Source organism: Papio anubis, chromosome 14 (assembly GCF_008728515.1).
Source record: "Papio anubis isolate 15944 chromosome 14, Panubis1.0, whole genome shotgun sequence".
Classification (NCBI taxonomy): Eukaryota; Metazoa; Chordata; class Mammalia; order Primates; family Cercopithecidae; genus Papio; species Papio anubis.
This window is the reverse complement of record NC_044989.1, coordinates 63,382,348-63,408,337: the sequence shown is the minus strand read 5'-3', so window position 1 is coordinate 63,408,337 and position 25,990 is coordinate 63,382,348. Positions and strand designations below refer to the sequence as shown.

At 36.4% G+C, this 25,990-nt stretch overlaps 1 protein-coding gene across 14 annotated transcripts in view; it reads right to left on the bottom strand.

Annotated features, from left to right (window-relative positions):
- Positions 1 to 25,990, bottom strand: part of EHBP1 (EH domain binding protein 1) — a 402,091-nt gene that overhangs the window by 8,129 nt on the left and 367,972 nt on the right. For all 14 annotated transcript variants that reach the window (XM_009184288.4, XM_009184284.3, XM_009184285.4 and 11 more), the window contains one exon: positions 809 to 908. In XM_009184288.4, coding sequence (XP_009182552.1) covers positions 809 to 908 — 100 coding nt within the window. The remainder of the gene's footprint in view (positions 1 to 808; positions 909 to 25,990) is intronic.

Sequence of the window (25,990 nt, the reverse complement as noted above, 5' to 3'; positions counted from 1 at the left end):
ATATTTTTCATAATTTATAATCTTTTTTCCAAAACTCCACATGAAAAGAATACAAGAAACATGAAAGTACCAGCAGTGTAAATTTAATACAGAGACCACAGTTCAGGATTTGTTAAGTTTTCTGCTTCTCCATAACTCTTTTATCAAGTTCAGGCATAGCAGAAATTATAAAATTAGACTTTTTCACTAAAATAAACCACGTAAGCCTGCTCATTCTCACACTAGGTGGCATACTAGAAGAATACTGCTAGTGAGCAGAAAGGAACAAGCTTAAGTCCTCCGGTGAACTAAAATGCTAAAAACTAAGAATGCTTACATTTTGTCTAGACTCCATTTTACTGTAATTCTTTTAATCACAAAAAGGTCACTTTTGTTTTAGTAACTGATCTTTTATCCCAAAATTTAGAGTAACATCACCTGAGACTATAAATGTACTTTTGTCCTTATTAAGAGTTATTTTATTTAACTTAGAATTTGTTAAATAAACTTTAATTTTATTTATCTTCCCCTCTAACCCTCAATATAAACCAAACTTCCTTTTCTTGTATAAGTGATTTATTTCTTAAGTACAATAATTATTTATATTTCTTGGCTTTCTGTATAATACTTTTTCAGTGTCTACTGTTCCATTTAAAAGTTCTTATAAGATGAAAACTGTCATATACTATTTTTAATTTTTTTATAAAACATGTAATCTCTAAGGAAAGGGAAAATACCAAATAAATATGAAATCCCAAATAAGGCAATAACAAGAGGCCTAAGATTTATCAATGTTGTAGGCAAAACAAGCATAATCATGAGTACTTACAGAAGAGACAGCTGATTCATTCTCCTTATTAAGGCATTTTTCTTATTAACTAACATAAACCATTCCTGCATCATAGCTTCTTCTTCTTCTGTGTTCCTTCCTATAATTCAGGAAGAGTTACCTCTTATTATATGATGTTATACAAGCCAAATAATAGTTTAGCACAGAATTTTTTTTAACATAGAAAACATTTTAGTTACTCTAATACTATATATTAAACTGCTTATAAGAAGGTTAAAGTCCAAGTCCTGATAAAAGAAATCCACATTTCAAAACTCATAAATCAATCTTCTTAAGGTCATATTTGGCATGCATATTTTAGTCTCCGTGAACATACCTATAGATCATATTAACTCTAAGTACAGTAAACAAAATGTCCTACCTTTTAAATTCTCCCTAGAGGCTGACTTGCTATTATGTTTCAATGAGGAACTCACAGTGCTGACAGACATATGGTCATGATTTAAAAAAAAATTAAAAAATCATTATGAGACCCGTAAGACTAGCAGGAAGATCAGGGAAGTCCAGAGATTGTGTGAAAGCTTCATTTGTAACAACTTGCTATTTTCTTATTTTCCTCCCCAAAAGTAAACTAGAGACATATACATATATATGACATTTTGGAACTCATCATCCCTAATAGGGTAGACTACTTATAAATTACTAAATACACTGTAAATGACAAGGCTACAAAAAAATGCCCACAGCTATCTATGAAAAAAAAATTTAATGAACATCATGATGTTCAGAAAACATGTGAGCAGAGTGACAACTGAATATTTTAGATTATAAATGATTGTACAAAGGAGATACTTAAAATTCTCCATTGCTAATATTCATCCCATCACCTAATACCACCCTGCCACTTCCTCACGAAGGCCAACATAATCCATATTAAGCATTATAATATAGTATATATTTGGCATTTGTTCATGTAGAAGTAGGCCACAATTATACTGAAGAAAAATATTAATTTTCCCATCTTCCTTTCTCTCCCTTCAAATTATACCTAGTCAAATTTCTAATTCTTCAATTTTTATTTCATGAAATTTTCCCATGATGGGTTTATTGTTTTGCTAAGCTATTATTTAATATTTCAGTCTAACTTCCGTATGGCATCCATAAGGTTAATTTAAATATCTATTAAAAAATTAAATAATCCCCCTCAGATTATTATTCCCTAAGTTTGATTTTCTTTTCAAGTAAAATGTCAAGGATAGTCCTCTTCCACCAACCCCACACTTCCCTTCTCCAGAGGCATGATTATAGTTTAACATATCTCCTTCCAGACCACATTGATAGCTATGTCTATCACATGTTTATATACTGTATCTATAGACACATACATGTTTCTTTAACATAAGAGCTCACATTACATATTCATCTATGATGTGTTCTGTCATACTGTCCAAATATCTCATTCTTTATAGTACTTGCATAAATTATGAGCATACCATAATTTAAATATTTCTACATTAATACAAATTTAAATAATTTTTAGATTACAAATAGAATATAAAAAGCTAATCTGTGTGTTAGGGATTAAACATGTATTTCAGAGCATCCCTATAAAATAGATAGCTGTTGTTTACCATGAGGGAGAATAGTTGAGAATATGTGCCTCATTCAATGCTGTTAAAACTAGTGGTACGAAGCCGACTTAGGATAGATTCTTTTAGAGTCTGAACAAAAGTCTTTATTGTTTTACAGTATTTTTAATCTCTCTTTTAGGGTAGCTGGTTTTGTATTCACTTTGGACCATGTGATGTCTTGACACTGGTCATGTGATATAGGCTGCGATAGGCACAAATCCCTGGGTAGCAACAAAAGAAGAAAGAGTAAAAAGAAAAAGCTGAGAAAAAGCTTGCAATTTGGAAAAAGGCCAATTGTACCCTGGTGAAGGCCTTTTTGATCAGTGAAATGCCACATGTGTGCAATATTAATAGGTATAGATTTTATGATATTTTACTTTCTGATTAACGACTTAATTATTGTGTTCATAACCTATGTGACTTATAAAAATATAGACTTATTAAAACTTTCTTTTGCGTTTAACTTAACCTATAATTTGAGGTTTTCAGGCAATACTAGAAGCAACCAGCCTACTCTTAAATTAGCATCATTTTCTTCAATGGAAGACTGCTTCCTTGAGAATAACAATATTGATGTGGTACTGTGTTATTTTCAGTTTAACTTATGCCTATGAATTCTAGTGAAGAGTAAGAGATTCCCTTCCTCTAATTGTTAGGATATGACTAATAACAAAAGAATCTCATGTTTTAGAAGGAAATAAGCCTAACAATAAGAAATATTTAGGGACACATTACTCATTGCTTCACAGAGTATTTAATTGGAAAAACATATTTGAAGATAAATCAAGTCTGTATCACCAAATCCTTACCTGGGATAGCATACAATCATGGACATCTATACTTAACCTAATACTAAAAAAATTAAAATTTTTTCTAATACATCATTACACTATTGTTTTTAGGGCTCTTAAAATTTTTTAAATTTAAAAAGCTTTTAAAAGCCAGTAAGTTGAACCATTACAAATTAATCCTGACTTTAATAACTGGTTAAAGACCCCTTTAGCTTTATAAGTAACAAAAAATATTAAAGCCTGTGATCACAGTGAGCTTTTCTCATTTCTCCTCTAACCATTTGTTATTTAATCCAATACTAGTAATCCAATTTGTCCATCAGACTTTTAAAGGGCAGAATGCAACTTCCTCAGCTTAGACACTTTTCAAAGTACAATATATTTTTCAAATGAATGCTGGATGTTTCATTTTTCCCAACTGTTCCTAGCTCTAATGCATGAGGAAAAAAAGAACAAGATGAACATTGTTCATACTGATTAAGTAAGAGCTCATTAAAGAGCTGTCAGTGCCGTACTTTGAATATGCATGAAGCATATAATCAGATCTAGTACCGTCACTAGAGGAGAATACGGTAAGTACAAAGGATTGATTTAATTACTTAGAGTGGGCTGTGGTGGTAAAGCAGTCTTGTTAGTGCAAAAAGAAAAAGAGGTTGTATTCTGGCACTGTTAGAAAAAAAGGCAGTTTTAGCTTCTGCCACAATACCTAATCTCAGAATAAAGCACTTTACATTGTAGCTTAAAATGAAGACTGTCATTATTTTATAAAATGGCCATAAATCGTTTAATCTTATTTAACCTAACCTGGTTAACTACCTCTTTTTCAAAATTATCTTTAATTTGTAATTACAACCACATTTTTATCACCTAGACCAACAATAATGCTTTTAAAATTTTTTTTTCAGTTTCACCATTTAAAAAAATTCAAGACATATACTATTGAAAGCCATTTTGAAATTAAAAATGACAAAATGATACACTACAGTATACAATTACTAAAATGTGAAAGCATGGCTGAGTTGTTACACTATATTTTAAAACATAGTACCTCATGTTTATTGTAAATAAATTACCAATAAAAACATAAAAACTACTTAACTAGTTTCAACCTTAACATTTTAAAGTACTACTTAACATTTAAAGTACTACTTATATAATCTCTGGTAATATTTTTTCCTACTTTGTTTCCTTAAAAACTTCTGTTTTTTGTTTTGCCTCCAAGACAATGTAACATCTGTTTCGATATCACAATCCTTAATGTCAGTTTTTTCTTTTAATCCATTATTGTAGCTGGAGTATGATTTGTAAACATTATTAAATAATCAAGGATAACGATAATGGCAGGAAAACTAACTATTTGTAAATATAACTTCAAATTATTCTTCCTATCACATAGTTAACAAAAACCACTTGACAGAAGCATATGATGCAGAGCACTACATGCAATACTTAGTATTAACTGACAATATCAACTACTTTATATTATATATCTTCCAAAAAATTCTTCAAAGTTATTATTTTTATTTAGTAATTCATTCATGTATCCAAGAATCTGTATGTGATTTTTATTTATTTTTTCAGAAGTAGTATTTTCAATGTAAGTTTTAAAATGAATAAAAGTGATGTCAAAAACCAGAAATTATGAATCATATTTTAAAACTGTCTTCTCATTAGCTTTTCATAATTAATCTTTCACCATAAAAGTATCTACTTATAAAGATATATTTTAGACAGTGAATTCTTACATAAATGCAAAATAAGGAACAAAACAATTTTAGCTGAATAGAAGACAAATTCAATGGGAAAGAGTAAACACATATAAATGTAGGCTGCTGTTATACAAGTATACAAATTCAAGATTTTCTACCATGAAATCATTAAAGAATGCTGAAATCTTGCCATAGCCCCATAGTGGTGATGGCTGAGTAGTAATCACATATAGCCCTTAAAGGACACAACATAGCAAAGCTAAACCAAAGCACAAAACAAAAAAACCTGCCATTACAAATTGTCCTGATGGTGATTATAAGAATATGATGACCTTTGAAAGACATATGACAAAAAGACATATGATACATGAAGGTATCTAAGTAACTGGTATTTAATGGATGAAAGAGATGAATTTGGTGCAGTTATGTAGGGTCATGTAGACATTAACCCCAAAGCCAACATTATTGCAGGACTCCAGTGCCTCAGTTTTAGAAAATATTTAAACTTAGGAAATAGAGCTATATTATGAAAATAAATTTTACTATAAACAAAAGTTTCTGATCCAACAATATCCTCAAACAGCATCAACACAGAAGAATCTGATAATCTTTACTGGTATTTTCAGCAGTTTAATTGTCTTAAAACCATTTGCTCAGCCTGATATATTTATAATATTAAGAGTACAAACTTTGGGAAAAATCTTGTCTCCTCTGGTTGAAGCAAAAGAAAAACTGCCATGCTCTCTCACACATACATTTTATTTACCTGTTTGCTAAGATAGAATGTGGGGAGAGATGTGAGGTAGCAACTTTCTACACACAACTTTTAACAGACCCCTATGCATGGACTTTCTACAGGAGGAGGCACAGACAACTTCACCAAAGTTCTTCCTCAATAAACTTACACATAGAAAGAAGCTATTTCTAAAGGTTAGAAGTTTACAGCAGTCTTCTTGTACCAACTCCTTACTCCTTAATAGGGTCTGAACTGACTTTTTTTTTTTTTTTTTTTTTTGAGACAGAGTCTCACTCTGTCACCCAGGCTGGAGTACAGTGGTGCAATCTTGGCTCACTGCAACCTCTGCTTCCTGGATTCAAACAATTCTCTTGCCTCAGCCTCCAAGTAGCTGGGACTACAGGTGCCTGCCATCACGTCCAGCTAATTTTTTGTATTTTTAGTAGTGACAGGGTTTCACCGTGTTAGCCACGATGGTCTCGATCTCCTGACCTCGTAATCCACCCACGTGGGTCTCCCAAAAAGTGCTGGGATTACAGGCACGAGGCACCACGCCCGGCCTGAACTGACCTTTTTTTTTTTTTTTTTTTTTAATAATTTATTTCTTTTAATTAATTAATTTATTTTTAATTATACTTTAAGTTCTAGGGTACATGTGCACAATGTGCAGGTTTGTTACATATGTATACATGTGCCATATTGGTGTGCTGCACCCATTAACTCGTCATTTACATTAGGTATATCTCCTAATGCTTGAACTGATATTTTTTATACTGAAGGTCAGCATTGGATTTCTCAAAAGGTAACACCAAACACAAAGTTAGGGCAAAAATAAACAAAAAAGCATCAAAGTAGTCATTACGGGAAAAATTATAACTGATAAAATTATTTATATTTACTTAGAGTTTAGGTTTTTTTTGTTTTTTGTTTTGAGACAGGGTCTTGCTCAAAAGAAGGCTGTCACTCAGGCTGAAGTGCAGTGACACGATCTCGGCTCACTGCAACCTCCACTTCCAGGGTTCAAACAATTCTTTTGCCTCAGCCTCTCGTGTTGCTGGGATCACAGGTGTGCGCCACCACACCAGGCTGATTTTTGTATTTTCAGTAGACACAGGGTTTCACCCTGGTGGCCAGGCTGGTCTCAAACTGCTGGCTTCAAATGATCTGCCCACCTCAGCCTTCCAAAGTGCTAGGATTACAGGTGTGAGCCACTGTAATCCCAGTTACTCAGGAGGCTGAGGCAGAAGAATTACTTGAACCTGGGAGGTGAAGGTTGTAAGCCGAGACTGCATCACTGCACTCTAGCCTGGGCGACAGAGCAAGACTTCATCTCAAAAATAAAAAACAATACAGCTTTTGTTCAGTTTAGCTTTTTGTAAAAAATTGAGCCCCTTGATCTCAGACTAATTATTGAAACTCTCTAAACCTCAGTTTCTTCACCTCTGTATGGATAACGGTATTACTTACTTCACAATTGTTGTAAGAATTGAGAAAATCCACGTAAAGTACTTAGTGCAGAACCCAAGACTACAAGCTATGATGATAATAATGAAGGGGGTGATGATGGTGTATATACCCCTGAGGCAGGAACTGGAGATACAAGATAACCAAGATGTGGTCCCTGCCCTCAAAGGCCGCATAGTCTAGTATGGAGATAGACATATAAACAGGGATAGCTAGAACAAGGGTAAATCTGTAAACAATTTCATGGACATAAATTGTATTTTTAATCTTGGCTACCATAACAAAGTCTATAGTTAGTGTTCCATTGGTCATATGCAGGATAGGTGAAAAATGTGGGTGAATCAGTACAAACCCATCTCTGCAGCTGGAAAAACAAAGCAGATACCCTACTGGGTCAGCAGTGTCACTGCTGCCTACAAAAGGTAGCCATAGCTATGGTAACACAACAGTGTGGCTGTGCTCCAAGTAATGATAGTCTAGTTATTCACAGTGGGTTTTAGAGACTTAAAAAAAAGTAGATAGTGGAATACTGCTTAATATCAAAAAATAAAAAAGGTACACTTTAAGATTGAAAATTATGGACTAATGGAACACATCTACAAGTTTGCTGGTTATGAACATAAAGTTTAAAAAGTGAAAATTACAATATGAAGTACAAATTGATATAATTTGAAGAAAAGAATGACAACAACAGAATATAAAAAATTTACAAAGCAAAAAGCTTCAGTGGGAAAGTAAGTTTTCACCATTTTTATAGGAAGATATTTTGATGTTAAAAGCACAGCACCTTTAAAATCAGCTTATGAAATTGTCAGTGTAGATGAAATAGCTCATTTACTAAATGCCAGATGAGACTGTGATTAGATTCTACTGAAAGTATGGAAAATTAAATATATATAATTTTTAAAATATAGAAATACAAACTCAGACAGATAGGCTTTAAATGTGTTCCAGACAGGCTCCTTCCTAATAAAGGGTTTCTCCAAAGATGTATTATGCAGTCGGACAACTACTCTTGTAGGTAACCTGCTCCAGTGTTGCTTAAAGTCTCTACAAATTGGCTGGGGGTGGTGGAGCATTCCTATAGTATCAGGTACTCAGGAGCCTGAGATGGGAGGATCACTCAAGCCTAGAAGTTCAAGGCCAACCTGTGGAACATAGCAAGACCGAAACTCTTAAAAAAAAAAAAAAAGTCTTTAAAAGTCCTTAAAATATCATACCCAGGGTGTCTCCAGATCCTCCAGTTTCCAATAAGGGATGAGTTCAACCCTCAACTAGCTGCCTGCACAGTAAGTTTCTTTTCCACTCTATACCTGGTTTGATCATGCTTGGGTTCAGATAACCAGGTAACACTGCGATATATCCTTCCTATGTACCTTCTCATTTACTTATTTAATTGACAATAAGTGTATATATTTATCATGTACATGTTTTGAAATAGGTAAACATTGTGGAATGTCTAAACTATGATAATTAACATATGGATTACATCATATATTTATCTTTTTGTGTGGTAAGAACACTTAAAATCAACTCTCTTAGCAATTTTCAAGTATAATACACTATTAAAGGCCAGGTGTGGTGGCTCATGCTTGTAATCCCAGCACTTTCAGAGGCCAAAACAGGAGGATCGCTTGAGCCCAAGAGTTCAAGGCCAGCATGGGCAACATAGCGAGATCTTGTCACTGTAAAACAGACAAACAAACAGAAACATATACTCACCACGTTGTACAATATATTTGGTGAACTTATTCCTCCTATTGAACTGAAATTTTGTATCCTTTCACCAACATCTTCCCTGACCTTACCCCTACCTCCCCTACCATCTTAGCTCCTGCTAACCACCATTGTGGACTCTATGTCTATGAGTTCAATCTTTTTATATTATAAATATAAGTGAGGTCACATGATATTTGTCTTGCTGTGCCAGCCCTATTTCACTTAACATAATGTCCTCATAGGCACCTTCCTAAATGTCTATAAAGGAGAGCTGATGGGAATTATGCCTCCCCACTTGTAGCCCGCATCCACATTTGTTCTCAAACCACAGAAGCCTAAGCAAAGCAGGACGGTGTAGATCCTTCTCCAGCAGCTTTCTAACTTGAACAGGATTTCAACAATTACACAACACCTTGAAATCAAATGCAATAAATGCTGTTCTTCCAGACCAGACCAAGTGATTAGTGTGGGTTTCAACACTATAATACCACATCCAGTGCCCCTCAATGGTTCTCTGGAGAACCATTCTCTTCACTTGGCTACACATTATCTTCACTAGAGTACACTCATAATGAACTTGGGTCTGTAGTGCCATTTCCTGAAGTTGAGAACAACAGTGTCTCAAAGAGACTGTCATGTATTCCCTTTATCAGATCACTGATAACCAGTAAGTTTCATATAGGCTGGGAATAATAATGGTGATGATGATGATGATGATAATAGCATCAACTGTTTAATGAGGTTATATAATTTACCTCAAGTCATATAGCTAGTTAGTGGTGGAACCAGGCCTCAAATGCAGCCAGGTTCTCTTGTGAACCACCACTCTTAGCCACCCACTTGACACTTAAGGACTCATAAGTAATCAGTCTTACCAGAACAGACTCTTTATTTAGAATTCAGGCCAACCTTGACAAAGCCTTCAGAGGGCTCTGATAAACAAATGAACACAAAAAAACTTTCAAAACTCTGATAAACAAGAAAACCCTCATGCTGTTCACTTAGTTCATCTGTAACAGAGGGGATTTCATTTAGTCTTCCCATGTGTAAGCCATTGGGACTCAGCAATGATGTCAGAGCAGCATACCATTCTTCATAAGAGGAGTCAGCCTTTCTTCCTATGCAAACATGTCCATAAGATCCTTGAATTATAGGTTGGTATATGATATCTTACAGAAATGGGATGCCTAGAAGAGACCTGTTCACTTCTTGGGTAACTACAAGTTACCTGTGATTCCATTTGAGGCAATGGAAATGACCATTCAATGAAAATGGTCAAGCAAGAGTACTCTGCCTAGCCCTGGATTATCAAGGATACATTCAAGTCCAGCTATGCTCTTTAAAAGCTACAGGAACTTGTATTGGTTATTTATTCTCCCTAAGACTCAGTTTCCTCATCTGTAAAATGGAAACAATGGTACTACTTCATAGAGTTTTGTGAAAATTAAATGAATTCAAATATGTAAAGCACTTAGAATAGTGCCAGGCTCACGGTAAATAAATGCCATATAAGTAATAAAATATTGCTATTATTGTTTCTTTCTCGTGCTCTCTCTCTATACACACACACACACACACACACACACACACATACACACAAGGTAGAGAGCCATCTTCATTACTCAAACTTGAGTGTCCTCCCTTGACTCCTAGAATTATTGATAGAGCAAGGCATGGTGATTTCCTCCCAGCAGAGTGTCAGAGTTTTGCTGACTGTCTGTGCAAGCATTAGAAAGGACCATCCACAGAAGTAAATATGTTGGGCAACTTAGTGCAAGTCTGAAGTTGTTAGTTTCATTGAGCATATTTCTAATGTCTTTACATATTCATTTTACTGAACCAATCAACCAAAATGCATCCTTACATCATTCTACCTTTTTAAATCCCCTCAATGCTCTAAACCCATCAACTACCCATTACAAACCTTTTTTATTTTCTTAAAGCAGCTACTCAATTGCAAACCCTCCATGAGACATTCCCCTTTCCAAGGTTACACATGTTCTGTTAAGTCTATTCCAAAGATTCTTGTGCTAATTGCCATTTTGTTCAGTTAGAAGTCTAGAGGAAACCTAATGTGTGACTCCCAGAATCTCTAAAATTCCCAAGGAATAGGTTATTTTCATACTTATCTTCAACTTAATCCCCAGGATATGTTCAGTTGCCCTTTTATCATGATATAAATTTTAAAATACCCTGTAGAGTGAAGAATATCATGGCATCCCAAGAGTTCATCTCAGATTTTGGCATAAATCTTATGGGCCAATCTCAAGCAGTTAGCTTTGTCCTTGTGTTGTAATGTCCTTTCCCTTCTCTCCAAAGCTACAGCCCATTTAAAAAGGGCCAGAGCCTCACGCCTATAATCATAGCACTTTGGGAGGCCGAAGTGACAGGATCATTTAAACTCAGGAGTTCAAGACCAGCCTGAACATAGCGAGGCTTTGTCTCTACTAAAAAATCAAAAAAGTTAGTTAGCTGGGTATGGTGGTGTGTACCTGTAGTACCAGCCTCTCAGAGCCTGAGGTGAAAGGATTGCCTGAGCCCGAGAGATGGAGGCTGCAGTGAACTATGACTGTAATCCAGCTTGGGTGACAGATCAAAACCCTGTCTAAAATCTGTTTGGTCCTCACAACACACCTGTTGACAGAGTACTTCATTTTCATTTCCCATATCGTTGCCATCAAATCAAATTACATATTTCAGAGTTTAGCAAAATATCTACCTAATCTACACTAATAATTTTGTAGGATGATTTTAAAGAAAACATGTTTATCATCTATAAATGATGAAAACTAATCTTTTAATAAAATTCCATTATCTAAAACCAAACTTTGTGGGCTTTATGAATATTTAGTACTTTTTTCTAGAAGGATATTCTACTTTTTTATTTTTCCCAGAGTAGATCTCGCTCTGTTGCCCAGGCTAGAATACAGGAGAGTGATCATAGCTCATTGTAACCTTGAACTCCTGGGCTCAAGCAATCCTCCTGCCTCAGCCTCCTGAGCAGCTGAGACTACAGGCGCACACCACCATGACTGGCTAATTTTTAAACTTTTGTAGATATGGGGTTTCACTCTGTTGCCCAGGCTAGGCTCAAGCAATCCTCCTACCTCAGCCTTCCAAAGCATTGGGATTACAGGTATGAACCACCATGCCCAACCAGTATTCTACTTTTGAATAGTAATGTTCAGTATAACTAATTCAAAATAAGCATTTGAGTAAAAACAAATGGTCTTAAAAGTGTTAAATTCTGACTCCATCTAACTTTTTTTTTTTTTTTTTGAGACAGGGTCTTGCTAAGTGTTGCCAAGGCAGATATACAGTGGCATCATCACAGCTCACTATAGCCTTGATGTCCTGGGTTCAGGCAATCCTCCTGCCTCAGGTTCCTGAGTAGTTTGGGACCACAGGCACATGCCACCATGCTCAGCTCATTTTCAAATTATTTGTAGAGACAGGGTCTTGCTATGTTGCCCAGCTGGTCTTGAACACCTAGGCTCAAGTGATCTTCCCATTTTTGTTTGTTTTTTGTTCTTTTTGAGATGGAATCTCACTCTTGTCATCCAGGCTGCAGTGCAATGGCTCAGTCTTGGCTCACTGCAATCTTCACCTTCCGAGTTCAAGTGATTCTTGTGCCTCAGCCTCCCAAGTAGCTGGGATTACAGGCACCCACCACCACGCCCAGCTAATTTTTGTATTTTTAGTAGAGACGGGGTTTCACCATGTTTGCCAAGCTGGTCTCGAACTCCTGACCGCGTGATCCGCCCACCTCGGCCTCCCAAAGTGTTGGGATTACAGGCATGAGCCACCGTGCCTGGCTGATCCTCCCACTTTGGCCTCCCAAAGTGCTGGATTACAGGTATGAACCACCAGACCTAGCCTTGTCTCCCTCTAATTTTGTTCTCATAAGAAAATAAAATATTTATGACTATTTTAATAATTCATTTCTCTAGAAAATTTTTACACCTGAAATATAAAACTATCTCTAATTTTTTAAAGCACTAAAATTTGTAATAAACTCATTTTTAAAATAGACAATTATATCAGTCTAAATGTCTTCCTTGACTTATATTTTTAACTTTCCTTATGGAGCTAGATCCTTCAAAAGCACAACAGATATAGCCATGAAGAGATCTGTCAGATTCCAGTTCAGAAGTGTCTAATGTGGAGGACAACATGCTAGTAGGGAAGAAATGTTAGTGCTTGACACAATTCCTAGTTTTGGCCACCAAGTGGTGCTATTAATTCAGAGTGAACTGGCACTGGGGGCATGGGATTGGGTGGCTTTGGGGTAGGTAAAGAGTAGAAGAGCAGTCTACAACCAGTCAATAAGTACAAGGGACACTGACAAGTCAGATGGTTGCAGCTCTGTATACTGTGAATTCATGTATCAATGTCACTAGTTTAAACACAGAGGATAAAACTAACTTACATACACTCATTTTTACAGGTAAAGTCCACTGTCTTTCCTTAGGAAAATAACTGTTTATGTATATATATTTGTATCAAATCTTATCCTGTAAAGCTGCACAGCTGTAAAAGTAATCACACTATTTTGATTAATCTTTGTTTCTCTAAAAATTCCTTCAAATTCCATTAAAACAAAACAAAAAACCTTTACAGAAAACTAAACTATTCAGCAAACATTACAAACATTAATTAGTAATATTAAGCATCTAAAAATATCAAATGTATTATTATTATTATTATTTGATACACAGTCTTGCTATGTCGTCCAGGCTGGAGTGCAGTGGTGTCATCTCGGCTCACTGCAGCCTTCACCGCCCAGGGTTCCAGCGATTCTCTTGCCTCAGCCTCCTCAGTAGCTGGGATTACAGGTGCACACCACCACACCCAGCTAGTTATTGAATATTTAGTAGAGATGGGGTTCTGACATATTGGCCAGGCTGGTCTCGAACTCCAGACCTCAGGTGATCTGCCTGCCTCAGCCTCCCAAAACGCTAGGATTACAGGCGTGAGCCACTGAGCCCGGCCTCTAATGTTTTTAAAAAAATAGACATCAACTCAACAGGTTCTTCTTTAACTTACACTGTAAACTTTTCCTGATGAGACAGCTCCTTTGAGTGCATGAATACTTTTCACATTCCAGCTCAGAAGTGACAAGTGGGGATAGGGAACAGATACAATGACTATATATGTTCAGTTTTCTTATGCAACCCACCTAGAGGCCTATGAAAAGTGTTAAAAACATGAGTAACTAAAAGAAAGACTTAATAATCTACCATCCACTAGAAGAACTGGCAATGTCGACCAGGTGCGGTGGCTCATGTCTGTGATCCCAGCACTTTGGGAGGCAGAGGCAGGCGGATCACCTGAGGTCAGGAGTTCGAGATCAGCCTGGCTAACATGGTGAAAACCCATCTCTACTAAAAACACAAAAATAAGCTGAGCATGGTGGCGCACATCTGTAGTCCCAGCTACTCTGGAGGCTGAGGCAAGAGATTGAATCAAGCGACTGAATCAATCTCTTGAACCTGGGAGGCAGAGGTTGCAGTGAGCTGAGATCGCGCCATTGCACTCCAGCCTGTGTGACAGAGCAAGATTCTGTCAAAAAGAAAGAGGAGGAGGAGGAGGAGGAGGAGGAGGAGGAGGAGGAGGGAGGAGGAAGGAGGAAGGAGGAAGGAGGAAAGAGGAAGGAGGAAGGAGGAGAGGAGGAACTGGCAATGTTTCCACAATAGAATGGCCAATGATTCGAAAGCACAGCTTTGTAAGCCTGCATAACAACGAAAGTAAGGTTCATGACTATTCACTTGGACAGTTCTGTCTCCAAGATGAAGGACCTAACAAGGGTCAGTAATGCATCCAGTTGTTTCTATACATTAGCATCCGTATTTTTAAATACAAATGTTTTGAACGCCTGTGGCAGGTGCCTGCACTAGGGAGGCTGAGGCAGGAGAATCGCTTGAACCTGGGAGGCAGAGGTCGTAGTGAGCTGAGATCGAGCCACTGCACTCTAGCCCGGGCGACAGTACGAGACTCCATTAAAAAAAAAAAAAAAAGTTTCCGTTTGGGGAAACTGGGAGAAAGGTGTCGAAACAGAGCTTGCACCCTTCCATAAACTACCTTGATTTTGGTTTGGGACTCACACATACTTACCCATCTCTGATGTTATTCTTTGTCAAAACAAATTGTGAAATGTTGGCTAATTTTAGGGGATGAAGTCAAGATGAAACAGAGGAAGATAAATGCATTTGTAAAGTTGACTCCTACCTGATGTCCTAAAATACATTTCTCAAAATACAATGTCTAAGTTCGGTTTGTTTCTGTAAGTGCCTAACACTCATATAATAAGTGTAGGAATTCAGATAAAGGGACTAGCACAATTCCTCAGGCTACCTCCTAGTTACTAATTTATCTGTGAAAATTATGGCATTCACACAAATTTTCATCAAAGTTACTTTTCACATATAACCTAAGGGTTGAAAAACAACACAATAACAACAAAAATAATTCTCCAGCCTTATGTCAAATTCCTAAACCAGTACTTTTGGCTTTTCTGGGGGGCTGGGGGAGAGACAGAAGGAGAGACAGAGAGAGTATAAGTGTGCATGTGTGAGTTGCAGAGAAGAGGAGAGTTATGATAGAACAAGATGTGTATATTAGAAGCTAAGGAAAATTTAAAGTAAATGTAGAAACAGCTGGCTGTGGTGGTGCATGTGATCCCAGCTACTTGGAAGGCTGAGGTGGGAGGATCACTTGAGTCCAGGAGTTTGAGAACAGCTTGGGCAACATAGCGAGACCCTGTCTAAAAAAAAAAAAAAAAAAAAAAAAAGAGGCCAGGCACAGTGGCTCACACCTGTAATCCCAGCACTTTGGGAGGCCAAGGCGGGTGGACCATCTGAGATCAGAAGTTCAAGACTATCCTGGCCAACATGGTGAAACCCGTCTCTACTAAAAATACAAAAATTAGCTGGGCGTGGTGACACGTGTTTGTAATCCCAGCTACTCAGGAGACTGAGGCAAGAGAATGGCTCAAACCTGGGAGGCAGATGTTGCAGTGAGCCAACATCGCGCCACTGCACTCCAGCTGAGGCGACTGAGCAAGACTCCATCTAAAAAAAAAAAAGAAAAAAGAAAAAAGGCAGAAACAATAATAAATAATTAAACTACTCTAACTGATAGCAGTATCTACTATTTTATTGAGTGCTCACTCTCTGCCAAGCTCTGTGCTAAGTACTCATAACTTTCTGAAGTAAGTATTATCAGTCTTTTTCTTTTCTTTTTTTTGAGATGGAGTCTCATTCTGTTGTGCAGGCTTGAGTGCAGTGGTACAATCTCAGTTCACTGCAACCTCCACCTCCTGGGTTCAAGTGATTCTGACTCAGCCTCCCAAGTAGCTGTGATTACAGGTGCCTGATACCACATCCAGCTAACTTTTTTTTTTTTTGAGACAGTCTCACTCTGTTGCACAGGCTGAAGTGCAGTGGCACGATCTCGACTCACTGCAACCTCCACCACCCGGGTTCAAGTGATTCTCCTGACTCAGCCTCTCAAGTAGCTGGGATTACAGGCACCTGCCAACACACCGGCCTAATTTTTTGTATTTTTAGTACAGACGGGGTTTCACCATGTTGGCCAGGCTGGTCTCAAACTCCTGACCTCCAGATCCGCTTGCCTCCACCTCCCAAAGTGCTCAAATTACAGGCATGAGCCACCTCACCTGGCCTTAATTTTTGTACTTTTAGTAGAGACAGGGTTTCACCATGTTGTCCAGGCTGGTCTCCGCTCTGACCTCAGCCCAGATCCATGCCTCCCAGCCTCCCAAAGTGCTTCAGAATTACAGGCATGAGCCACCCTTCCTTCCTTCTTCTTTCCTTCCTTCCTTCCTTCCTTCCCTTCCCTTCCTTCCTTCCTTCCTTCTTCCTTCCTTCCCTTCCTTCCTTCCCTTCCTTCCTTCCTTCCTTCCTTCCCTTCCCTTCTTCCTTCCTTCCTTCCCTTCCTTCCTTCCTTCCCTTCTTTCCTTCCTTCCTTCCCTTCTTTCCTTCCTTCTTTCCCTTCCTTCCTTCCCTTCTTTCCTTCCTTCCTTCTTTCTTTCCTTCCTTCCTTCCCCCCCTCCCTCCCCTCCCCTCTTTTTCTTGTTTTGAGATGGAGTCTCACTCTGTTGCCCAGGCTGGAGTGCAATGGTGTGATCTCAGCTCATTGCAACCTCCACCTTTCGGATTCAGGTGATTCTTCTGCCTCAGCCTCCCGAGTAGCTGGGACTACGGGTGTGTGCCACCACACCCGGCTAATTTTTGTAATTTTAGTAGAGATGGGGTTTCACCATATTGGCCAAGCTGGTCTCAAACTCCTGACCTCATGATCTGCCCACCTCGGCCTCCCAGTGCTGGGATTACAGACCTGAGCCACTGCTGTCTTTTTCTTTTTTAAAACATCTGATCAAAGAGAGGCTCAGAGAGGTCAAGTAACTTGTCTAAGAACACCCAGATTCTAGTTGGGATCTTACTGATTTTAAAGTCTATGCTCTTAAATCTCTATGCTGTGCTGCTTATCTTAGCGCTTGTAACACTATGAGTTTAGCACATCTTCACTCTGTTTCTCAAATGTGGTCTGTGGATCACCTGTATTAGAATTGCCTAGAAGACTGGCTCCATACCGGGTCCAGTGAATCAAAATCTTCTCAGTAGGGCTTGGGAATCTGTGTTTTTAACAAATTTCTCAGGCATTTTTTTAATGGATATACAAGTTTGAGAATCACCGTCTTGGCCCTTTCACAAAGAAGTCACTGAGATTAATTTTTCTTAAAAAAAGAAAGGGTGATATTCCATGTATAACATGTTATTTTAGCATTGGCATGACATTACACAAATTTAATTTCACATTCACAAGAAAAACATGTCGCTGCCAAGTCAGTTCAAATGCCTAAATTTTGTTTCATAGATAGTTGTTGAGAAAAAACACATTTTCCTGGAATTTCTACTTTTTTAAATGTTAAAAAATTTTATTGCAATCTAGAATAAGGATGTTCCTCACTTCAGGCAACAGACATGTTCCAAATTGAAAATTATGGTGATGTGTTAATTCTTTAGGTTCAAAAATTATACTTTACATTTCCAATTCAAAATTTCTAGTAGTGGAAAATACTTTCTAAATATCACGGGTAGAAACTGTATACATTTGTTTTTCTGGATAAATGAATAAACATGAGTCAGCAGATGAGGAAGTCAACTTAATACTGTACATAGTAAAAAGTTGGGGCATTCAGTGAGTGCCAATGAGAGAAGAAATAAATGTTAGAAATGAGAACCTTAGGAAGCTCTCTGCATTTCTGAATCAGCAAGGTTCCTTTCTAGAAATCCTGTGATCCAGAACCCATCGCGTGAACCAGAATGATTCAACAATTAAGTGCTAGTGCTTCTATATATAATTTGTATTTTCCTTCTTAAATGGTCTAAATAATGAAATACAGATGGCAAAAGAAGTTTGAATTAGCTGAACAAATTGTGAGAATAAAGAAAACCTGAGAGTATATTTTAATTTTCCTTGTAACTACAGAAAAAAACTGTAGAAAGACAAGAATTATATTACCAGTTTTTAAAATCGAAAGTATAAAAAGTAAAAAACAAAAGCACTATAAGCACCTTAAATATAAACTCTCCTTTTATTTATTTTATTTCAATTTTAGAGACAAGGTCTCATTCTGTTGCTCAGGCTGGAGCGCAATCATAGCTCACTGTAGCTGCAAACTCTTGGGCTCAAGCAATTCTCCTGCCTCTTGAGTAGCTGGGAACTACAGTCATGTGCCACCACAACCAGCTAAAGTTTTTAGTTTTTGTAGAGACAAGGTCTCGCTTTGTTGCCCAGGCTTGTCTTCAACTCTTGGCTTCAAGCAATCCTCCTGCCTAAGCCTCCCAAAGTTCTGGGATTACAGGTGGGTACCACCACACTCAGCCCCCTAAACTCTTCTTTTAAAACAAAAGTTACTATTTTCTTTAAACTATATGTCTGTTCATTATTGATTATTCCCAATAATCAAATGCCTCTATACTACATATGTAATACAGAATAATAAATAAAATGTAGAAATATGAGAAGAGAACAATATTAATTCATTATAGCTTTTTTTAGTGCTTGCTGATGGTGGGTAAATTTCCTGCATATTGGTGTTTTTCACCTTTTATTTCAAAGGAGACCTTGACAAATTTAAGTATTAAGAAGATCATATAAATAATAATAGCTAACATTTATTGAGCTCCAAGGGCTTGGTTGCAAATACCAAGTACTTGGTTGAAAATGTTATACTCCAAGTGTTTGGTTGTAAATGCTTGATATAAAGTATCTAATTCAATTCTCACAATTCTCTTAGCTGCCATACTATATCAACTTTGACTTAGTGTACCATATGTAAACTAATTAGGTTCACTAACCAGGATTAAGTTTCTACATTCAGTATAAGCATATCAAGGATCAAAACCTCAGGCATAATGAGGGATCCAAGTATATTGGCTGGGCCGGGGACGGTGGCTCATGCCTGTAATCCCAGCACTTTGGGAGGCCGAGGCGGGTAGGTCACTGAAGGTCGGGAGTTCAAGACCAGCCTGGCCAACATGGTGAAACCCCATCTCTATCACAAGACATGAAAGAATGAAAACAAATTTCATCCTTTATGGGAATTAAAGTTAGGTTCTTTCTCCCAATTTTTATTTCTAAAGCCATAGTGTCCTCATTCTATTAGTGTAGAAACTGAGGGTCCCAGCTGTGAAGATGAGTTAGTAAGCAGGTTATCATTCCCCCAGCCAGGGTCCCACCTCACTGCTGCAAGGGATAAGTCTATGTTTTCAGATGAAGGTATGATATGGATTAAGTATTGAAGAACAGCCTCTCCTGTAGTTATGCTAATAACAGTAAAAGACCTCTGGGCCCTGGGTCCTAATGGACAGGAGCATAGCAGCAATGGTTCACAGGAAGACCATGGAGAGCTGGGCCTTGGAGTTCTTCTACCTGGTTGTGATTACATCAACATGTGACAGAATCAATTGTTTGACATGTTCTTATATGCTTTTTTACCTTCTGCATATTGAATTAAAACATAATTGCAGGCTGGGCGCGGTGGCTCACAACTGTAATCCCAGCACTTTGGGAGGCTGAGGTGGGTGGATCACCTGAGCCCAGGAGTTCAAGATCAGCTTGGCCAACATGGCAAAACCCCATCTCTACTAAAAATACAAAAATTAGCCGGGTGTGGTGGCGGGTACCTGTAATCCCAGGTACTTGGGGGACTGAGACGGGAGAATCACTTGAACCTGGGAGGCGGAGGTTGCTGTGAGCGAGATGACGCCATTGCACTCCAGCCTGGGCAACAAGAGCGAGATTCCATTCCCCCAACCCCTCAAAACAGAAAAACAAACAAACAAGAAAATCCATATAATTGCATGAAGTTTTATCACTTCTTGTAATTAGAAAATGATGCTGTATTATTTTGCATTCTTGGAGTTAGGTAACATAAAGTAACTAAAATCTTGACACAGTTAAAAACACATATATACAAAAGAGACCTATAACACCACATTTATCAAAATCATGTCAGCATTTTGCTACCAGAAAGGAACAATACTATCAACTCTTAGAGTCTATCAACAGACGTGGCTTATTGCCTCTAAAAATTGTGTTAAAAACTCACTTTGTAGAAAATTTTCAGATATAAAGTATCATTTTTTCTGGTTTCTTTATTATTACAGATTCGATGCTCTATAAATTGTAGTAGAGAAGAATACGGTAACTCTATGCTACTTCAGAACCTTAGTAATCATTTTATCTGCTTTATAACATCAAATTCCCTCATTTATTTTGTTTCTGTTTATGAAAAGTTCCTTTGCAGAGGAAATATTAAAGCCTTGTCTGTCCATCTGACATTTTATATGAGTAGATGTCAACTGGTTATTCAAATTTAATAACCTAGAGAACTTTATTTTCTATTCTATCATGGTATATCATATTAGAAAACAATTTTTAATGACAAATCTTCACTTTTTAAATTTTTTTCAGTTCTGTAATTAAAATGCCAAAATAGATATCTCACTTAGTTTAATATATATAATACTTAATATACATAATCATTAATATATACAATCATTAATAAAATATATAATTTTAAATGACATGGTCTCTTTTCTCATTATAATTTATATGAAAATAGACATAATAATATCTATTAAAACAGAATCTCTAGCCAAGCAGGGTGGCACTTGCCTGTAGTCCCAGCTACTTGGGAGGTTGAGGCAAGAGAATTGCTTGAACCCAGGAGGTCCAGTGCAGCCTGGGCAACATAGCAAGACCCTGTCTCTAAACAAACAAACAAACAAACAAACAAAGACAAAACCACAAAAACTCAAGAACTCTACAAAATGGAGACATGTTATTACACGAATCCTAATTCCCACACAATCCATACTTACGAAGAACATAGAAATAGCACACTAAATAATAAAAAGTAAAGAACTAGCATATTTTTTAAAACTGTTGTTATATTTAGAAGATAGTTTACTTTTTCCTGACTTTATTAACTATGGTTGTCCAAGTTACTCCTATTAATATAGGATGTTTAACCTCCATTTTGCTAGAAGGGTGTATAAATTACAATATCTTAAGAGGCAATATTTAAGTCATGTGAACCAAGTACAATGTACAAAAATATAATTTTTCAGGATAACAGAACACTTAAAGAACAGTATATAGAAACATCAGATATATGTGTTAAATGTGAGAAACACTGGCAAAATTTTTCTTCATATAAAATTTGAAAAGTGTTATTATATCAAACATCTTTTTCTTCCTTTCCTGGTTATTTATTAGTTGTACAGAATCAATTTAACTCTAAGCTCAAATATCTTTTTTTTTTTTTTTTGAGATGGAGTTTCACTCTTGTTGCCCAGACTGGAGTGCAATGGCACAATCTCGGCTCTCTGCAACCTCCACCTCCTGGGCTCAAGCGATTCTCCTGCCTCAGCCTCCTGAATAGCTGGGATTACAGGCATGCACCACCACACTCGGCTAATTTTTGCATCTTTAGTAGAGACGGGGTTTATCCATGTTGGTCAGGCTGGTCTTGAACTCCCAACCTCAGGTGATCCGCCCGCTTCGGCCTCCCAAAGTACTGGGATTACAGGCGTGAGCCACTGTGCCCAGCTGCGTTCACATATCTTTATATATAAAAATGCACCCAGTTTTGGTTTTTTCTTCTTTCTAGGTATGGATGGATATGGTGAGAAACAGAGTTGGCTACTCTTATTCTCCTAGTAAGTGTTCAGTGATTGCTAAAGAAAGATTGTGAAAAATACGTTACTTATAAATAATTAAAATCTCATAAAAACATATTATCAAAGAACTTACTTTTATAACATTTATGCAGATAATCTTAAATTTATGTTGTTATTTATGCCCTAAACTATAAAAAAGTATGTAATATTCCATTTTCTAACTCATAAACTCTAATAGTCTATACAGATCCTGTTTTAATGTTAATGAATTTATGGACACAAATAGCTAGCATCAAGGCTACATGGAAAAGCAGAACACTTCAAGCATTTAATACAGCTAAAGGGGCAGATTAGAGATCAATAACAAAATCACCTGGTAAAAAGGAAAAAGGTGTTGCATTAAAAGGCTTTTTGCTTTACATGTGAAACAATACTGAGAAACCTGTATTTTAGCACTTGTACTCAACAGGCACTCCAAACTATGCAACGATGAGAACAGAAACCCATCCTTTCTAATAATCTTGTGACAAAAGCTAAAAGACATCATCCTATTAACTAGTGATCTCAACTGCTAATGCGGAGTACTTCCTGGTGCCTTTTATGTAGAATGCTGCTATTAAAAAACCACTAAACATTCACTGTGAACAACACAGAATCATTCATCTTTTATCAGCATCTCTTGTTAGAAGAGTATGAGTGGGGCTGAAGGTGTCATTGATATTATGGAGTGGAAATTAATCAGAAATTTTTCTCATATTTTCCTCATCTCACTAATTTACTTTTGTTCAAATTTCCTCCTGTTAAAAAGTTCATACCCAACCCCCTGTTGTACTCTTTTAAGTTGAGAATATTCAACGAGTGCGTCCACTGAAAAGCACCAGGTCCTAACACAAAAAGCATTCGAAATTCTCATTTAGTTGTCTTTATTTTGCTAGCGCCATGTGGTCCTTGAAGATGTAGAAAACACGGGAAGCCGAGTAAAGATCAGAGCAAGCTCATTAGCATTCTGACAAAATTGGAGTGGTGGAGATGTATAGTTTGCCTAGTTTGTCGTTTTGAAAGCTACCGGTGGTAAGCTTTCTATTTCATTGTGCCTTTGTCTTTTGGGGGGGTTTCAAAGCAGCAGGGTATTTGTTAGCCCTAGGTTTGCACAATGCATTGTGGGAAACTTTCATGCACATTCAGTCCTACATAGTATCATTCCAGTTTGAGTCAAAACGTTTTTTTCACCCTTTATAGGAAAGGATATGTGTGTGAATCTTAATGCATACCTTTAATATGTTTATCACAGCTCTGACTTTTCCTTTTGCCTGAATCATAAAGTCCAAAGATAGTCAGAACCTAAATTAGATTATTTTCAATTGTTTATAAATGCTGCCAGTCATTTCAGAATATAATATGAAATCATTAATTTACTTTCTGCTCTTTGTTATAAACAACTAACAAGTAACACAGGACTGATTCACTTAGCTACAATTTAAAGGCTTATTGCTCACTGTATAAGACCCAACTCTATTTTTGAAACTGTGTACAGAAAAGAAATGGTCCATGTTTTAGAATTATGTAAATAAATACCTCTTAGAAGATTTAAATAAGTTATTACTCCACTCGCTTGATTTTCTTCATCATCTTCTTCATTTTCTTTTATTTTTTTCTCTTCTTTTTTTAAACATAAGACTCACTTTGAAGAGCTAAATAGGCTACATTAATGCTACTATTCAACAAGAATGTTTCCAAGTTGCAATGAAATGGATAAAGGTCTTTGGGGATGAATTTATCTGCTAAATCCTTGTGGTTGCCCTCGTATCTTGAATGATGACCCAAAAGAATGTCAACAGCTCATTTTCCCAGAGAGCTGGAAGGAGTCTCTATGCAAGCGATAATCTGCACATTCTAAAAGAACCATTTCAAACATTATATTTTACAAGCTGTTTTAAGTGATTTTCCTCTCATCTCTAGTATCCTAACAGTACTTTGGACATTAGTGCCTCTGAAATGAGGGCCAAAATTTTATAAGAGATTTCTACATATGGCATATACATTTTGAGATTTACTCAGTGTACATTTTAGAAACATGGTTGTCTTTTGTTACAATAACATATTTATGGCATAAATGAAATAAAAGTCTAAACTAAAGATTAGTATTTTTTAATCGTTGCAAAAAAGTGCTTTTTTATTATTAGCTGTTATATATTTTGCTTAGAATCAAACCTAATTCATGACAAGTATCTACAGTCTTTCTTAATTTATAATTATTAAAAGCCTAGGGGAAGCTAAAGAGCAGTGTGAGTGAGATATAGTGTATGAATAATCTGGTGAAGGTAGATTAACAGTAAGAGAATGGATCATTTCTATATGACACAGTAGCATTTGGTTATATCATATTTTATTTCCTTTGTATGACAGGAAACCACTATTAAGTAGTATGTCATCATCAAGGCAAGTTTTACATATTAACTGTTCATATTATATTAGAGCATGAAATTAAAATGATGCAACTTTTACTTCTAAATTAGGTTCTAATTTTCACCCCCTACAGCTTTGGTTAGCCTTTGATTTAAAAGTTCATTAAAAAAAAAAAAAACAACAATAACAACAAAACTAAAGACCTACTATATATCATTTTGTGGCTATGATGTGGCTACTTATATTTTGTTAGAACTTGAAACTTGACTAACAAAGCTTAATATTTAAATGTGTCCCAACATTGAGCTCTTCTACTGCTAGCTTTAAAGCTAAAGAACAGATGTTACCACAGTCATAATGACTGAATTAGTTCCATACTTTGCAATATGAGTATAGCTGCAAAATTATTTATCTCCTTCACCGAATTCTCCTGCCAAAATTTCTTGAATAAAGTCATTTTGACTAGCTATATCAAATTAGAGAGCAGTCAGGAGTGTTTAAGTCCAGCTTTAAAACAAATATTTTAGGAATTACTTAGACATATGGAAAATAGGGAATGTCCCTCCTGAAACTATGTTTAAAATATATTTTCTATCTTGAATTTAGACTTCATTAGAAACTATTTTTGACTTGTAATACCAAGATTGCTGTAATGTTATTCTGTTAAACAACCACAAAAAGATGTAAAAAGGCTGAACTTTTTAAAGCTGCAAATTAACAATTTTCTAATTTTTAAAGCACGTTACACTTGGATTTATAATACTGTCAAAGTCCAAAAAAAAAAAAATAAGTGGAGTTTAAGTATTATAGGTAAACAAATTCTGTTGTATGGTTAAAGCTACACACACACTAACATAGCTTTTTTATACTAAACCAAACTTGAAGCTTCTTCACAAGTGTTCACATTATACTGGTGTTTAGGTTCCTATGACTTAAAGGCCAGATGTTTTTCACAAATGACCAACAATCGTAGTTAGAATAAATTAATGATTGATTTTTTTAAGCTTTGATGGAATTAAGCAAACTTCTTTTCTCAATGTGCCCATGTGAATGTTTGCCTGTTAAACTTTTTTTTTTTTTTTTTGACAAGTGAGGCCACCCGGCAGAAAACAACTGATGCAAAACCCAGGAGTAATCCCTCTGTTTAGTTCAACACTATGGTTAGCCTTAACACTGCCTCTATTATCCAATGGATTTAGAGAAACTTTCATTTATTTGGTGGCCTCAGTTTTCAATTCTGTTGCCCTCTTTAAGGAAACCTAGATTTATTCCTATGTAAATACATTTGCATACTGGTACAAAGAAATGTTCTAAAATTTGGTTACCTTAGCAAGCTAAATTGGGGTTGTGTACTTAAGTAGTTTGAAAAAATAAGTGAAAAGAATCAAGACATAGGTTAATAATCCTACTAAGGATTTTAAGACATATTGGAATGAACCTATAATGTTCATGGTACAAGACTAATGTAATTATTTCTAACAATATTTTAACAATATATGGACATCTATTTTTAAAAACCCTAAAACCACTGGAACCTAGGAAACCTACTCT